Source organism: Podarcis bocagei (genome assembly GCF_964188305.1).
Source record: "Podarcis bocagei genome assembly, chromosome: 7".
NCBI lineage: Eukaryota > Metazoa > Chordata > Lepidosauria > Squamata > Lacertidae > Podarcis > Podarcis bocagei.
This window is the reverse complement of record NC_138132.1, coordinates 15,976,629-15,994,713: the sequence shown is the minus strand read 5'-3', so window position 1 is coordinate 15,994,713 and position 18,085 is coordinate 15,976,629. Positions and strand designations below refer to the sequence as shown.

The window sequence follows — 18,085 nt, the reverse complement described above, 5'->3', positions numbered from 1 at the left end:
TCTCAAGCTTCTAAGAAAACATTCAGCTACCTTCAAAAAGCCAAGCCCAGTCCTTTTGGCAGCTGATTGATTGTAGCCTATTAGCATATGTCAGTCCAGGAGCACCTCTTGATTCATGCCAATTGTCCGAATTATGGAGGAACCAACCGCAAATCATGCCAGAGATGGAGGCTTGTCCATGGCAAGGACACTCCCAGGTTGCACCCGATCTGCCTTTCAAGTTGGCAGACACGGGCTTGAGCAGCACAGTGGGGTGCAGTGAGCTCCCCCGATCCCACTGGGGACCATTGCCAATAAATCCTGGCTTTCCCCTGCCTGAATGGCAGCATGGAGCTACTAGCATTGAGTTCGTGATGTAGCCAGAAACCTACATGGATTTATCTAATCCTGCTTTTGTTCCATCTAACGCAGTACACACCACCCAACCTTGTGGAAGTGAGTTTTAGAAGGTGGCTATGGATTGTTGTGCAAGAGGAAGCACTTCTTTCGTCAGGCCTAAACTGATTGCTAATTTTCTTAATTGGGTGGCTCAAGTCAGAAATGAGTCTGTGTGGCCCTCCAGATGTTGTTGGGACTACAATTCCTATCATCTCTGCCAATGGCATATCCTGGTCATCATTAGAGATCCTTTCCAAAAATTCCACTCATTCAGTGTTCTCCCTGGAATCTGGACTTCCAAATTACTTGTTCTTGCTCCCAATATGAAAAAGATCTGTTGGGAATTTTCCATTGTTCCATTTTAATTTTTTTAAAAAAGAGTATTCCTTTATATTATATGGATTCTAAACTACGAAAGATTATAGCAGCATACAGCCATAAAACTTTAACAATAAAGAGTTCAACAGTTCTCAGAAATGAAATCAGATATGCATCCTTCAGGAATGTCAGCAAAAAATAGAATAGAATAAAGGTTTTAGCTCGACAAAATGTGTACGATGTCGGAAAGTGTCTAACTATCCTTCATGCACTGCCTCCAGTACATGCAGCAACACGGGGGGGAGGGGGGAGACACCCCATAGATGGTTGCAGTGAATGGGCAGCTATATAGACAATACTAGCCTATTCCTTGGAAGAAAGCCTGCCAATCAAACTAGTAGCTGTGGTGCCTGTAGTGGGTTGGAAGCATGAAGTTATCCTTGGATGGCACTGAGACATGGTGACGGAAAGGTGGGGATTATACAGATGCCTCGGCAGGAGCATGGAATGGGGAACTGCATGGATCCAATCCAGCCCAGACCTGTTCAGGTAAGCATCTTCACATGCTGCTACTGTGAACTTAAGATGCACAGCTGATATTTGTGTGCAGTATAGAGATGGTGTACTGCAAGCACCCATTTTCTCTGCCATCAAACGTGGCGTAATTTCTGCCAGTCCCAGTTCCGCCTGCAGCATGTTGAGTTTGTTGAGAAAGCCAAGAGAAGGACAACTCGGAGCAAGAAACTATCGAGGCAACAGCACTAGGCTGGTTAAATGTCAGGCAGCATATGCATCTTGAGTGGTAGTCCTAGTCAGAGTAGACCCATTGAAGTCAGTGGACATAACTTAGGTTCATTTGTTGTGATATACTCTGAGCAGGACTTAGCTGAATAAAACTCACTGCATATTTGAGCCACTGCCTTTAAAATTTATAGCGAGCTTAACAGTTGTTCTAATAGTCAAAATAAAAAAAATCCTTCCTGTAGCACCTTAAAGACCAACTAAGTTAGTTCTTGGTATAAGCTTTCGTGTGCATGCACACTTCTTCAGATACACATGGGTAGCCGTGTTGGTCTGCCATAGTCAAAATAAAAAAAATCCTTCCTGTAGCACCTTAAAGACCAACTAAGTTAGTTCTTGGTATAAGCTTTGTATAAGCTTGGTATAAGCTAAGTATAAGCTTTGTATAAGCTTGGTATAAGCTTGGTATAAGCTAAGTTAGTTCTTGGTATAAGCATGCACACGAAAGCTTATACCAAGAACTAACTTAGTTGGTCTTTAAGGTGCTACAGGAAGGATTTTTTTTATTTTGACTATGGCAGACCAACACGGCTACCCATCTGTAGTTGTTCTAATAGCAGTGGTTTGATCTCCAGACAGATTACTACCAGTCTCCTTGTTGCCAAATCCGCCCACTGAAGTGCTAGTCTTGAAGTCCAAACACAGACACTAGCCCTTGATTGAATACTGGTGGATTGATTATTGAATTTCTATACCACTTACTATATTAAAAATATATCTAAGGGGTGTACAAAAAGCTGAGGCAAAAACAGACAAACAAAATATTACAAAAACACACATTCATTTTCCTTCTGACACACCCTTCCCCTCAGCCTCCGGGTTCTCACCCAGGGTCAAAACAAACTCTCAGCAAACCCATAAAAGTCTCACAACAAGAAGAATTTATGGGAACAGCAGATATCACCCTAGTTTCTCACTCTAGAGCTGCTTTTTATGGGCAGACCCAAGAAGGACAGTTTTTAACCCTCCTAGATTAGCATCAAATGATGGCCCAGTTGATATGTCATTCCAAAGCCCTGGCCTTCCATTTTGTCCCTAACAGCATAGTAGGAGAATGGATGTGATCAATGATAAATAACTTACGTGGATCCTGAGAGGCAACTAAGAGTGGCGAAAGAAGGCAGAGCGCAAGGAGAGGCTCCATGGTGTCAAAAGGTAGGGCTAGGGACAAGGCTGAGCTTGAGTGCTTCTGGTGCCCAAATTTATGTGTAGAGGGCATTTTATAGATAGTGTCTGCAATAACGTAACTGAGCCGGTTGCTCCAATGAAATGCAGTAATTGTGTAGTATAAATACCTGTAAAGCAACTGGGTGGAGATGCCTGTCTTATTGTGTTGTGCAATGCGTTCCTCGGGTGCAAGGACTTCCTGGAATGAATGGTGGATTCTGACAATAAAATTTATGGCAAACATGATGCACGATGCAAACCTTTAGGTCCGTTTTGAGACACCTCTTACATATTATTTGACACACATCTCACATCTTCAGATATCTCATGGGCTTTGACATGGAAGATGGCGCAAGCTTGTTTTCTCCCGCGCCAGAGTGTAGGACTCACACCAATGGCTTCGAGTTACAAGAAAGGAGATTCCGACTAAACATCAGGAAGAACTTTATGTCACTAAGAACTGTTTGACAGTGGAATGGTCTCCCTCGGGAGATTGTGGACTCTCCTTCCTTGTAGATTTTTAAGCACAGGTTGGATGGTCATCTGTCATGGATGCTTTAGCTGAGATTCCTGCATTCCAGGGGGTTGGACCCATTCCAGCTCGACAATTCTGCGATTCTGTGATCCAGGACAGATAGCCCTCCAACCTCTGCTTTAAAACCTCCAATGAAGGGTTAGAGAAAAGTCCTGTTGTCTGAGAGCCCTTCCACTTGAGGACCATGTTCTTTAAAACAGGACATTTGCCCACCTTAGTGGGCAGATGCAGGATTTCGTGCATGAAAAGGATAGCAAGATTTTAAAGCTGGCCCCAGTGTGGGATGGAGATGCTTTTCTATCCCAAGGGCTGCATTATCTTCTGGGCAACCTGCCAAGGGCCACATGCCAGGTGTGGGTGGGGCACGAGAGAGGGTTTTTTAGCTTTGTAGTGGAGGCTGGTTCCTTCCCCCCCTAGTGGCACACCCCTTCCTTTTTTCCACCTAGATGAGCAAGAGGCGTCAGAGCTCAAGGACACGTCCCACCTAGGAAAAGCTCTTGGGGTGCAAAGAAGTACCAGGGGTGGGCGTGGCCTGGGGAGAGTTCTGAGGGCCAGAGAGGGAGACTTCAGGGGCCCCATTTATCCCCTGAGCCTGAAGTTCCCCAACTCCACCCCCAACAGGTGGGGGACCTTCCATTTGGGGCTTTGCTTCAGGGATGTCTTGGACTGGCACAGTCGAGAGAGGGCTGAACCAAAGGCCTGTGTCAGAGCGTCTCTCTCCTTTGACATTGAATTTATCGATGGCTCAACTCATCTCCAGTCAACTCCTCCTCCATTCGCAGAGAGCTGAGCTGCAGTGGCTCCCTGGTCCTTGCTGCTGCTGTTCAGCTGGTATGAATTAAGACCTTTCCTCTAGGTCCGTAGTCCAACTCGTAAACCAGAAGTGCTTTGTTTACTGCTTGGCAATAAAAACCACTAGTGCTTCCCATATCACAGCTCCCTGGCTTTCTTGCAAATGATGGCAGGGTTGTAGCCCCTGGAAGGGTCAGCATCTGCGGTTGGCATCACTGGGTTCCTGCTGAAGTCCACAGCCCAGCCAGGGCCCCATGGCTAACCCCTGGGTCCCCTTGGTCCTCCTCTTCCTCCTGTTTGCTACTGCCCGTTTTTTCATCATCTCTCCCACCCTGCCTCCCTTTATCCTATGTTTTTCCTTTCAAGCTATGACCTTGCTCTTTACCTCATGGGCCACTGTATTCAGGGCCGGGCAGGGATTTTTCCACTTGGCAAATTGGCACTGGCCAACTGGCTTTCACCTAACTCAAATCAATCATTAGGCATTGGTAAGCCTTAGTTTTGGCTGGAGGGGAGGTTGTAGACTCTGCCTGCCCCACTTTGGTTAAAGCTATCCTGTTATAAAGGGATCCGCAAGGAGTTGCTTCTGTCTGATGCCCAGGCGGCAGCTAGGTCCATAGCACCCGTCTAATGGGGATCCCCTCAGGAATACCCCTATTTTATATAGGTCATAGCCCCTTCCCCCAATGCGGTTTACCCTTAGATGCACTCTCAGCAGATGGGCTGAGGGGGAAATAAATGGCTTCACCCAATGCCAAACATTTCACATCTGTAATTGATAAAAGTTGTGGCCTATTTGGACCCAAACTATATGCTGCTTTCTTGTCTGGTAATTTATTATCTAGGGAGCAGCGAGGTCACGGGGCCTTGGCAAGCAAGTGTAAGGTTTTAGAGATTTTAGAGAAATATGGAGGAATGGAAGTTCATGCTGAAAATTAGTGCATTCCTCCTTGAAGAAAAAAGACGAAGACACTGATCATGAGTAAGAAAAAACGTAACGTTATAATTCTCGATACCTCGGCACATAGGATTGTTACACAGGTGAGGATGCAAACACAGAGAAACTCAAGAAAGCAATAACGTTTACAAAGGGGGACCCAATTAGCTGGATGGCTGCAGAAGGGACATAATCCTCAGTTTGCCCATCAGTGCAAACTGCATACTCAGTCACAATGTAGAGTTTTCCTGCATAGGGCACAAGGTCATTGACATCCAAGGAACAAGCTGAATCAGTTGCACAGGCTTTGACGGAGAAGTTTTGTTCTGGTAAACCTGCAGAGAGAGAGAGGAGCAAATAAAAGGAAGAGCAGGTCCCCTTTCGTACCTAGCTTGTTTTCCCCTGCATATGATGGTTTGTGTCAGAGTCTAATTGCAGCGGGGGCTTGACCCAGCTGAATCTGGTGTCCGCAGAGCCTCACAGCTCACAGGTTCCCCCAACGGCATACTATAAAGGAGGGAAGAAGTCAGGGAGAAGGCAGCAGCCAGAGGTGAAGGCATAGGTTTGGAAAGCAGATAGACTTAGAAAGCCAAGTGTGGGAGAAAGAGCAGGCATGGACCTGGAGCTCTTTCTGGGTCACCACTCAGCAGGGATGGCCCCTCTCATTTCATTGCCTGAGGCGAAATGGGAAAATGTTGCCCCTGCCTCCCCTCCAAAATCTCGCTTACTGGGGTCGTGCGGCTGCAGCGATGGGAAGACAGCAGTTTGTCCAACTTCTCTCTGAAGCCCCTTTAAACAGCTCACCTGGGCCACTACCACCCGTGTTGCTTCCTTCGTCACTTCCTGCCTCTCATTCTGTCATCATGCTGCCTATGGGCGGCCGTGCAAATTACAGAATGACAACAGCCTTACTTTTATATGTATATAGGAAGAAAAGGAAGATGGGACAGGAAGCAAAAATAATGATAAAGTGAAAATAAAAGGAAGGCGGGATCTAAAACTTAAAAGAAAAGAATAATAGTCACTCTGAGGGGACTTCTGAGATTTCTGTGGGGGAAATGGCATGCACCCACCCCTGGGAGCATTGTCTGTGGTGAAAAGTACTAGGTTGGGCAATGTTTTGGGAAGCCTATTCCCAGTCTACACTTGCTTCCCATCCTTAATTTTGATTTGGGCATTCTTTCCGGAGAATCCCAGCCTTACCGTTTGGTAGTAGGAGACAAAGAGGGACATGGGGTGACTGTTTTTTTAAATACACGCACGCAGAGTGGTGGTCAAAAGTGTGCCCAGTGATCATCAAGTCAATTTGAGGGTGTGTAGTGAGGTCACATCCACTCCTTACTTTACTTTTAAGACATGCATATGCCACTTTAAGAGTTGTACCTTCCCCCAAAGAATCCTGGGGACGGTAGTTTGTTAAGCACATTGACCCCATAGAGCTACAGTGTCCAGCACTCTTAACAAACTACAGTTGCAAGGACTCATTGCGACTGTCAAAGTGGTACAAGAGTTCTTGAAATACAGGGTGTGGCTTTGACCTAAGTCTCACAGAGTCCTGTTGCCTTTTTCACAAGCTAAGGGCTGTGGATAAAAGATTCCTCCCTGCCCCCACCATCACCCACTTCCCAGGTTCAACCTACTTTCCACCCACAACCCAGGTGGAAAAGGGGGAAATTAAGGGTAAGGCAGAAGCCATCTTTAAGGGCTTTCGACAAAGCTCCTTGGAAAAGTCCCAGTAACAGCAGGGTGTGTGTGTGTGTGTGTGTGTGTGTGTGAAGAAATACCAGCGTATAGCCCAACAAGGGAAATGCACTTCTCTTCAATTCCGGTGCATTCGACGCGCTCGTGGGCCTGGCAAGGGCCCCGGTTAAAACTCTCACACCCTGGGCAAGTCAACCCGTTTTTGGTAGAACTCGCAGGAGTCACTGGAAAACAATCAGAGGAAGATCTCACGTGAGCGAGGGAAGCGAGAGGTGAAACGGACTCAGCCCATGGAGCTAAGCAAACACGGTAAGCCCCAAACTTATGCACATTTAACTTGTGCAATTTCAGCTTTACAAGCCTTGCAACAACAACAACAACAATAATAATAATAATAATAGGGGGAGGAAAAAGAGACTCTGGCAATCCCACCTGCCATTGAACTCAATGTGTCCTGACCATACACAATTTTGGCTTTAGCTATGATCCCCAGAAACTAAAACCCACATAAATTGTAGTCTGTGCTTTGGTAGTCTCGAGGCTAGATTACTGCAACATACTCTATATGGGGCTGCCCTTGGATCTGGCCTGGAAGCTTCAGCTAGGGAAGAACGTTGCAGGTGGACCGGCGATGAGAACAGATCACATGACATTCCATGGGCCAGGTTGCCTCCAAGAATGAGCCAGATCCACTGGTCTATCTAGTTCAGGATTGTCTACTGATTGGCAGAAGCTGTCTGGGGTTGGGGCATGCCTGGAGATGCCTAAGAAGGACACAGTGCCAGAGGGCATGAAAAGGGGTCTGAGGGGGCCCAAACTGCAACAGACCAGTAGTGTCTGCAGATGTAGGAAGCTGCCTCACAGAGTCAGACCATTGCACCATCTAGCTTAGCACTGACTGCACTGACTGCACTGACCGCCAGAGGTGCTCCAGGGTTCCAGCTTGGGCTGGATAGGTTGTCCCAAACTGGTTTGAAGTCCGCATTATGATATTGGTTTCATGATGTATCACAAATCATGATTCGTGTGTGTTATGCAAAAATCTCAATGTGGGGGAAACCGAGAAGCCAGTTAATGCCTCTACATAGCTCCGTCCTTATTTCAGACGTCAGGAAATATCGGTATGTTGCTATGTTTAGCTGGTGATATATTGTGATGTTGAAGACCAGATATCGCACAGTCCTAATTCCAGGCAGGGGACATTCCCAAGTCCTTCCTGGAGATGCCAGGAGTTGAACCAGGGACCTTCTGCAAGGAAAGTGCTCTACCACTGAACTAAGGACCTTTTCATGCACTGAGGTCTTCTGCTGAGACCCTTCTTCAAAAGCCTCCTTCACCAGACAAATGCTCTTCAGTGGCATGGGAGATGGTCTTCTCATCAGAGGCACCAGTTGCAGAACACCCACCCCAACAAGATTTGCATGCCACCTTCCTTGCTATCTTTTTAGCATCAGGCAAATACAGGTTTTTTATTTACCCGGGCATTTTAACCAGTTGCAAATCCTAGCCTGCTTTCAAGGGGTCTGTTTGCTGCTTGATTTTAGTGGGGTGCTGCTGTGGTTCTTGAATTGTGGCATTAATTTTTGTTGTTACACAGCCCTGAAATCCAAAAAAAAAAAGATGGAAGCTGGTACATGACTCCTTTCTTTCCTGTGATGTGAGGTTTGCCTTGTATTGGAATAATAATGGACAGGAGTCAGCAAACCCATATTTATTGATAGGAGAAGTATAATAAAATAAGGTATTATTTGGGAATGCAGATCAGGAAGTTTAACTAGGAGAACAGAACGCATTGTAGCTTCATCAGTGGCAGGCTTCTTCAACCTCGGCCCTCCAGATGTTTTGAGACTACAATTCCCATCATCCCTGACCACTTGTCCTGCTAGCTAGGGATCATGGGAGTTGTAGGCCAAAAACATCTGGAGGGCCAAGGTTGAGGAAGCCTGATCAATGGCATATTGAGTACAAACAGGAAACTGTGCATCTTTCATTGTGCAACTATTTAGATATATTTATATAATCTTTGGAAATATATTAAAATTAAATTCAAAGATCAATTTTTGCATTTAAATAATAATATTTCCTTGCATTTATAATATAATAAATTCCCTTCTTTGTCCAGATCTGGATGGTGGCACATGGGGGGGGGGACGTTTTCTGAGAACTCCCTTAGGTCACTGGTTCAAGGTCACTCATTGCAGATTTGCATCCCCATTACGGTTGCTTTATGAACCTGCCAACTCGAACCTCATGGCCCACCACTGTCCTCAAGAGGGAATCTACCAAAGGCGTGTGCGCGCGCACGCACACACACACACACACACCGCTTTGAAACACTCTGCAAGCTCAATCAATACTCACTACTTAGAACCAGTTCTTCGTTGCATCCAGCAGTTCCACAACAGGCTATGTTGCTTCGGATTTGCCTGTCCGTGGATGTGCTCAGCGTGAAGGCTCCTGGTTTGCAGGCACTGCGGTTGATGCAGCTTTTGTACATCCCAGTGGGGCTGACACCTCCGCCTGGAGAAAAAGAGGATGTGACTATTCCTCCTGAGCACGGAAGAAATGTCATGTTGATTGGATTAAAAGCCTATCAGCAGGGACTGCCTTCTCTGATTGTACCAATGGCACGTGTAGCCCAGCATCCTGCTCTCAGGGGGCAAAACCTATGGGAAGCCTGAAAACAGGCTCTGAGCATAAGAGCACCCTCCCTTACTGAGGTTTCCAGCAACTAGAATTCAGGAGCACGCCGCCTCCGGCAGAGGAGGTAGAACATACCCATCAGAGTCAGCAACTGCTGCAAGGCTTCTCCTTCACGAATTTGTTTGGAAGATTCAGGGCAGATAAAAGAAACCTTCACACAGCACGTGGTTAAAACTATGGAACTCACACCCGCAGAAGGTAATGATGGCCCCCAAATGGGGTGGTTTTAAAAGAGGATTAGGCAAATTCATGGCCACTAGCCATGATGGCTATGCTCTGGCTCCACAATCGAAAGCAGAAACGCTTCTTCTTCATCATCATCATCATCATTTCATTGGTTTTTACTGAAGAATTTTTTTGTGCCACAAAACCAATAAACAAACACATATAGCACCTCCACTTGCCATTCAGAGAGTCTTTTTGGCATCAGACACTATTGCCACAGACACTGTGCCGTTGGAGGAAAAGAGGGGGGAGTGGGGGGAGGGAGAGAGATGGGGGGATAATAATGATCTTTCGTTCTATTGCATAGTGGCTGTGCAGGGTTTTTGTGTCAGCATCACACGGGTAGGTCCTTTATTTATAAATTTGTTCATTTTTATTGTCATTGCAAGAGATTATGGGGTCCAGAGCTTGGATGGTTGTGTCTGGTTGGTTGCAGTGTGGTTTCTTTGTATGTATGTGTGCCAGGCAGGGGGATTGTTGGGTCAGATTAGCCATATCAATGCATATGCTGTTGTGGGGCACAGGTCATTGCCTTGTTGTGCTGTATATCTGATACAGGGGAGCCCTCCTATCTGACACAGGGCCCTCCTTCGCTTGTCCCCGTGCTCGTGTTGGTTAGCTTTCCTAGTAGGGTGCAATGCTTCTGAATACCAATTGCAGGAAACCAAAGGAGCAAGAGAGTGCTCTTGAGCTTTTTTCTGGTTTCCCATAGGAATCTGGACTTGATGGGCCATTGGCCTGATCCAGCAGGCTCTTCTTACAGCTTTAAGTCACCCAACCAACGCTGAGGCTGAGCAGGGATTTGAACTCATTCCTCCCTAGTGGAGAAGGACCAGAAGCCTACTCAGGGAGTGCCTATGGCATGTGCCAACAATTGCACCCACCTAACGTGTTGAACGTTGATAGGGTAACACACACTAGCTCTTTATGCGGGCAATGAATCATCTTGCATGTGGCGTCTCCAAGGTCGCACTTTGCACACGATAAATTCCTAGCTTCTGGAAGCAGAAAGAAAGGATGGAAGATCACTACAGAAGGAACGGTACGGCTCCAACCTGGGGGCTTTGTTGTGGGTCAGCTGGGTGGTGGCCCTGGGTCCATGGAAGTCAGCAGGACCCACTATGGAGGCAGGAGGGGGAGTGGAAACAGAGACCCATATGCACATTATGCCTCTGTAGCTGAGACAAGTCAACTGCAGAGGAAAGCCTGATAGCAAAAAGAGGGGTACAGCTGGGGCCCCTTTATGGTCTTTTTGCCCAAGAAGCTCCCCATCCTGAAGCCTGGATCTGCCCATGTAAATAAGTTTAATAAAGACCACTCACCATTAACAGGCAGCAGAAGAATGCAACAAGTAAGGCAGTGGAAAAGGATTATTTTCATCGTTCCTTAGAGAAAGAATGGGCAAGTCCGGCGCAGAGAAACTGAGACGTCTCAAAAACTGCAAGGTTTAACACCTGTACTGCAAAGGTAAACTTAGATATTATATATGTGTGTGTATAACATCAAGGTTAGCCAACGTAGCGCCCTCTGGATATTGTCGGAATACAGCTTGCATCATTCCTGGACATTGGCTGTGTTGACCGGGGCTGGTGGGAATGAGGGTATGGCAAAAATATGGAGGGTGGCATTTTGGCTGCCTCTGGCATACATGGTCAGCTAGCTGCTGGGAACCACAAGTCATGAGAGGGCTGTTGCACTCAGGCCCTGATTGCCGACTTCCCATGGGCATCTGGCTGGTCACTGTGAGAAGTGGAAGCTGCCCTAGATGGATGTTTAGCCTGATCCACCTGGGCTGTTCCGAGGTTCCGTTTCTCTGTGCAGCATGGTTGAAACCACACATTTCCTTAACCCTGTCCCAATCAATCACAATTCAGGCCCGACTTTGTCGCTTGCCCCCCCCCCCACGTCCCCAAGAAGCAGGGCTTCAAGAGGAAGTGGTTTTCCTTGCGTGTGTTTCCCAGCAGTGTTTGGGAGAAGCCCCCACCCCAACAACAAAGAAGGAATCAGGGGGAAGAAGAGCAGGAGAGCAGCTTTCGTTTCTGACTTCCATCAGCCCCAGCCAACAGGGCCTGTGGTCAGGGATGAAGGCAGCTGTAGTCAAACACATCACTTGCTCTACTCACCTGTAGTTTGATACAAAGGAGGGTGAAATGCCTCCACCCACCCAAAACTCTTGATTCGTCATCGTTTCTTGGCAGCGTGAATATTTATTTACTTATTGTTAAATTTGTTTCCTGCCCTTCATCCGAAGTTCACAGGGCGGTTCACAATGCAGAAAGGCAAAATGAGAACATAGTAACAAAACAAAAGCAAACCGATAACCTGGCCGGCATTAGACCCACAAGATGAGCCTGGCTGCTGGATTAGGCCCCCCAAAACCATCTAATCAGCATTCAAAATGCATTTTGCAGCTAGCTATTGGCCCCTTTGTGACCAAGTGAAGATGCCCAGGTGCCAGGTTTAAGGGGCCGTTTGGCGCCTAGGTTATACACCTGAGTTTTTAGCACTGCATCTAACCCAACAACCTCTTCCTCACAATGGCCAACCAGATGTCTATGGGAAGCCCACAAACAGAAACTGAGCACAACAGCAGCCCTCCGCTTTTGTCATTCACAGCAACTGGTACTCATTCATACTGCCTCCAAGACTGGGGGTAAAACACAGCCATTGTGGTGAGCAGCTGTTGGCAGCTCTAGGCTCCATGAACTTGTCTAATCACCATACATTAAAGCACATCCTACACGCCCCCCCAAAAAACCTGGGAACTGCAGTTTACTCCTCCCAGAGCTGCGATTCCTAGCACCCTTAAGAACCTACAGCTCCCAGGATTCTTGGGTCGTGCTTCTATTGTCTGGCGTATATGCAGCTCTAAGGATGTTGGGATTTGTTTTTCCCTCAAGGGGTTTTTAATTGGTTTGCAGACTGCCAACGAAGCCAGTGCTTCCCTGTGTTGCAATACACCAGCAGATTTAAAATTATACAGAAATTGTGTTGCGTGGGAGAGATTAGGAGGCAGCAGCTAATTGGAAAAGTCACCCCCACCATATTAACAGAGGCCGGAGAAAGGAACTTGGAAAAAAAGCCTTCCGCAAATATATAAATGAGACTGATAAAAAGAATACAAAGACTCACACTGACTACCAAAGGACCTTCTGTCTCTCTCTAGAAACTAGGCCTCTGGGAATTCACAAGCTCCTACTACCAGGCTGGCAAGGCCTACAAGAAAAGCTATACCAAAACGCATGTCTCTGATTGGCTTAAAACGGCAACATCTGAATGCAACACATAAGACAGGCTGCTCTTCTCTTGCCTCTTCAATACCTGTTGGGGGCGGTTTCCTCTTTCAATTTACAGTAGCGCATTTTTTATAACTGCTATTTGAATGCATACCAGATTCAAAACAGGTTTTGGATATGCAATTATTGATATATATTGTTACAGATCTGGGGTTAACAGAGTTTGGGGAGGTGCACGGACACTCATAACCACTAGAGAACGTTAGAAATAATTAAGGGTTGGATATGGGTAATATTTGGATAGAGAAGGGAAGATGCCGGGCCAGGCCTCTCACGTGGAATAGAAGTAGCTAAGAATGACAAGAGGTGCTGGAAGCAGGTCAAGGAAAACTCATCCTCATCAGGGAGAGAGATTCTCTGCCTGTGGACAAAGAGGGAGCTCCCAGAAGGACAAAGGTTTATGGTTTCAGCTTCCCTGTCTAGGAAAAAGGGAGCGGGTTGGCTGTACCCACAGGGAAAAAACTGCCATTTTACACAAGGCTTGGGTATTTTTTCTGACAAGGGTTACAGAATCATAGAATTATAAAGTTGGAAGGGGGCCCGAGCATGACAGATGTCCATCCAACCTCTGCTTAAAAACCTCCAAGAAGGAGAATCCACAACCTCCAGAGGGAGACTGTTTCTGACTGTCCTTCTGTCTTTCAGGACCGGTGTTATGTGGTCTCGGCGACCACTCCCAGTCGCCAGTCTAGCTGCTGCATTCTGGATTACAGTGGCACCTCGGGTTAAGAACTTAATTCCTTCTGGAGGAATTCTTAACCTGAAACTGTTCTTAACCTGAGTTACCACTTTAGCTAATGGGGCTTCCCGCCACTGCCACGTGATTTCTGTTCTCATCCTGAAGCAAAGTTCTTAACCCGAGGTACTATTTCTGAGTTAGTGGAGTCTGTAACCTGAAGCGTCTGTACCCTAGGTATCACTGTACTTCCCTCGCGTCTTCGGGGGAAAGTCACTGCGGTCAGCTGGAGAAGTAATTTACAGCAGCAAGCATAACCTTGCAACCCATTGCGTGCTTGAAAAACACCTGACTTTCCCAGTTAGTTTATGACTAACACGTCTTGTTTTTACAAGCAGGTTGTATGTACATTACATACACTTTAAAACACACACACCAACACACACGCTAATACAAGGCATTGAAAACAAGGAAGAATGGCAGGATTTTATCTGGGGGTGTATGTGTAAGAGGATGAACACCCATTTACCTACAGACATGGGGCAGAGAAGCATTCTGCTCTGGCTGCAAAGAGGCGGGGCGTGTTCCCTAACCCCAAATCCACTCTACCACAGTCCTCCAAACACAGAAGCATCCTGAATCATTTTAACTTTGCAGAGAGCTGATGCTCTGGCCTGGACATTTTATGGTTAGAGGCACCACTGAGGCTGCTTCCTGACTGTAGCTATTTTTGGGTTGGAAATCGAGGACTGTCCCTGGAAAATAGGGACATTTGGAGTGTCTGCAGTTGTTGGAGGATTGCAGCTCCCATCAGCCCCAGTCAGCATGGCCAAGTATGATGAGAATTGTAGTCCAGCAACATTTGAAGGGCCAAAGGACCCCCATCTCTGAGTTAAAGGTAAATCCCATTCAGTTCCATGGGACTTGCCCCCTGAGAAAGGGATGTTAGATTGCAGACTTAGCCATATTTCTCACTCCTTATTATCAGGTTTTCAATGGGATGATCAGACTTCACAGGTCAGCTCAGGGTGTGAATCTGCAGTTCCCACGCTCTGTCTCCCACCTTCCAAATCCTATCTCTGAATAAGGAATGGTGGGGTGGGAAGACCAGGACTTTTGGCATCTCTTGCCCCATTGTTCTTGAAGCAAAGGCACATGCACTCTAATGGCAGCGTAATGGTCATAGGATAGCTGGAAGAAGACCAAAATAGCAAAGGAGACTTTGGACTCATTTGGCAGCTTTCTGCAAACATTTGTTCATGGCAAACACTCTCACCTCTCATAAAGAGCACCATTCTGACAGAAGGACAAGCTGTAAAAATTAGGAGAACACAGCTAACCGGGGATAACCAGAGTTCACAGGCAACAAGAAGTGTGCACGCCCTTTTTAAGAACTGGGGATTTCCTAATTCCTACCTACACACCGCGTTATTTGAAAAGGAAAAGTCATCATGATACATGATCAGCAAGAGATCACAAGCAAGGCCAGTTTGTCGATTGGATGGATGATACATCCCGCCCCGCCCCCGCCCAAAATTACAGCCAAATGGCCCGCTAGCAGACCACTTGCTAGGAATGAAGGGTGTGAGATTTATATGCTCGGTCAGACTATTTGCCCATCTAGTTGTCAGGCGCCAGAGTCAAGAGTCGGTGAGCAATAAACACACCAGTGTCAGGGAAGTTAACTCTTTATTAAAAAAAACAACCCAAAACAGCTCAGGCCTAGTGATGGCAGCAACTCTACCCAGTAGGTCTTGTGGGGACTGAAGGTCCCTAAACTTTCATAGCTTTCTAAAACTCCTCCCCTGGTTCCAACAACCTGAAGCTCTTGTGTCTTGTCTCTCTTTGCTCCACCCTCTTCATTCCTTTTCATGTGCTGGAACACCAGGGGGAAGAGGAGATGGTCGCAGCAGGAGGGGGAGACTCCCTGGATTCTTCAGCAGCTTGTCTCATCTCTGTCTCCTGCCCCCCTCCTCTCCTGCCTCTGATTCTGGACTGCTCTCTGCCAGAGTCTCTTCCTGCTCACTAAACCCTGTTGCCTTTTCAGCTTCTGACACTTCCTCCTCCCAGTCTGCTCCATCTTCTCCCTGTGACCAGGCATCGTTGTCCCGCTACCATTCCCTGGGCTCTGAGCCTTCTCCCCCTGGGGGTTTCTTAGCTGTTGCCTCCCACTCCTCTGCCTCCAGCCAATCCATGACTCCAGTCTACTACTATCACATACACCAGAGATGAAGGGCCTCAGACCAGGCAAGCAGATGCAGACCACCAGCCCTTGCCATATGGCCCTTGGGCCCTCTCTAGGCCCAAAATGACATCCCCTGGTCTGGTTCTGCTTTGCACACACCTCTTGATCATTTTTGCCTGGCTCAAATGCAGTCTCGAACTCTGCTAACGTCTCTTGCTTCCCAGGGTGGAGAACAGAGAGAGGCATGGGAGTGCATGTGAAACAAGCCAACTGGGCATGGGTAAAGTTCAATTACTCTGCCCACTTTTCCCTCTGGCCCTGCCCACCACCAACACATGGCCCCCAAAAGATTGTCTGTAAGGGAATATGGCCCTCGGGCTTAAAATGTTCCCCAACCCCTAACTGGGCTGGGAAAGATCCTCACCTGAAAGCTATTGCCTATCAGAGTGGAAAACAACAGTGAGGTAGATGGGCCCAATGATCTGGCTTGGTATAGGCAGCTAGGACCAGCTCAAGGCATTTTGCTGCCTGAGGCAAAGGACAATATGATGCTCCTGTATTCAAAGCCCACCAGACCGCAATGGGACAATGCCGTTCCCTGAGGGTGGGCAACCTAGCTTGGGGGCGGGGCAGAGAAGGCCACGTAGCAAGCTCAGTTTTATCTTCAACACCTTTCTAACACTTGCTGCCTCAGCAACATTCATCACTTGAGGCAGGGGTCTCATTACGCCTAATAGTAGGGCCGGACCTGAAAGCGTCTTCCCATGTTCCTTACCTCAAACAAAGCATCAGTGTCTGTTAAGCGAGCACTTTCAGCTAGCCAGCTATCCAAAGCAAGATTCAGCTGTCAGGGTGATTGGCTTCTGACCATGGAATGGGGAAGGTTACAAGGCGTGTACATTTGAACTTACGTCCTGTCTGTTGACCACACGTGTGCACTCAGTGTGCAAATCTGAGTGGAATGGAACCTTTTGCACCGAGTCAGACTGTGCATCCATTTAAAATGTGAGTATACCTTCAACTCTTAGGCCCAATTAAGGCTATGCCACACCAGAAAGTAGGAAGAAAATGGTTTATTACAAGGAAGAGACAGGGTATATACCTTGCTTTTCATGGCAAGGTTACAGATATGCAGGCAGCAAATAGTTGTTAAGCACACACCCACCCCTTCATTCTACGGAGTAAAGAAAACCTGGAGAGTGATCACAGCAACTTTTCATGGACTCAGGCTAAGAGAAAGAAAAATAAGGGGAGGGAGTAGTATACCTGATCTAGGAGCAAGCAGAGCGTGAAGTCAGGCGTTTGAGATCTGTGCCTTCTGCGAGAGTTAAGTTCTCCCCCTCAAAATCCTATGCCAGCAAGGAACAAGATCTCTTTCCTGTTCTTTGGTCTGTGTGCATATAAATGTTAAGGGGGAGGGGGGAGACGACGGATGACAACAAGGAAATGCATTGTATTAGGGAACAGTGCTTTACAAAACATTTTTTCCCATATTAACTAGGAAGAATTGCATACCAAAACTGATATATTAGAAATTTGCATTAAACTGCTGGTTTTTATGGTTTTATGAGGATTGAAAAACAACAACTAATGTGGAGTACTGAATTTAGGATTGGAAAAAACGAGACACAGGGGGAGGGGGGAACCCTGATACTGACAATCACTTAAATAAAGTGGCACAGTTTCCCCTGGTGATTATATGTATAATATAGCATCAGCAGTAAACAAAGGAAATATTGCCATCTAGCGAGCTCCAGAAACCGTTGCACATGGCAAAACAAACTTTTGCAAAACTTACAAACAGGGTTGGGTAGTTACCCTTTTCTGTACTGAGGCTGCTATGGCTGATACAGTATATATATAAAGAAGTCATTTTCCTTGTAGCTAAAACAGGGTATGCAATGAAATGTTGCAGTATGAAGCTCTGCTATTTAGGATTACAAGAACTCCATTCCCTCCCCATGCTGAATTTCCCATTCCTTAACCCACTCATTTATCAAAACATGGCTACCAAGACTTCTCAGTACTCATTGTGCTATTTTAAGGGTTTCTCCTCCCCTTTGTGGCTACCCCCACAAAGATTTGTTCTGCAAACCAAGGGGTTTGACGCCACAGGGTTCTGTCTTGGGCCCGGTCTTATTCAACATCTTTATCAACGACTTGGATGATGGACTCAAGGGCATCCTGATCAAATTTGCAGATGACACCAAACTGGGAGGGGTGGCTAACACCCCAGAGGACAGGATCACACTTCAAAACTACCTTGACAGATTAGACAACTGGGCAAAAACAAACAAGATGAATTTTAACAGGGAGAAATGTAAAGTATTGCACTTGGGCAAAAAAAATGAGAGGCACAAATACAAGATGG

The 18,085-nt window shown here is 46.7% G+C and overlaps 1 protein-coding gene across 9 annotated transcripts; it reads right to left on the bottom strand.

Moving 5' to 3' along the window:
- Positions 1–4,970: 4,970 nt before the first annotated feature.
- Positions 4,971–13,441, bottom strand: LY6S (lymphocyte antigen 6 family member S). Of its 9 annotated transcripts, none has more exons than XM_081199878.1 (7): positions 12,690–13,316; positions 11,681–11,796; positions 10,880–11,016; positions 10,442–10,555; positions 8,991–9,149; positions 6,713–6,853; positions 4,971–5,263 (listed from the first exon to the last, which is right to left on the bottom strand). In XM_081199878.1, the coding sequence occupies exons 3-7, from the start codon at positions 10,935–10,937 to the stop codon at positions 5,025–5,027; spliced, it is 711 nt and encodes a 236-aa protein (XP_081056004.1). In that variant the 5' UTR covers positions 10,938–11,016; positions 11,681–11,796; positions 12,690–13,316; the 3' UTR covers positions 4,971–5,024. The 9 variants fall into 9 exon arrangements, with proteins under 9 accessions (XP_081056004.1, XP_081056005.1, XP_081056006.1 ...); XM_081199879.1 differs by having other exon boundaries at positions 11,681–11,791; XM_081199880.1 differs by lacking the exons at positions 11,681–11,796; positions 12,690–13,316 and adding an exon at positions 13,420–13,441.
- Positions 13,442–18,085: the final 4,644 nt, after the last annotated feature.

Bases quoted from the DNA above. Each gene is read 5' to 3' on its own strand.
- LY6S (XM_081199880.1), bottom strand. From the start codon at position 10,937: ATGAAAATAATCCTTTTCCACTGCCTTACTTGTTGCATTCTTCTGCTG. The intron at 10,556-10,879 runs GTGAGTGGTCTT...TTCTGCTTCCAG, and splicing joins TCTTCTGCTGCCTGTTAATG to AAGCTAGGAATTTATCGTGT. The intron at 9,150-10,441 runs GTGGGTGCAATT...CTTTTTCTCCAG, and splicing joins ATCAACGTTCAACACGTTAG to GCGGAGGTGTCAGCCCCACT.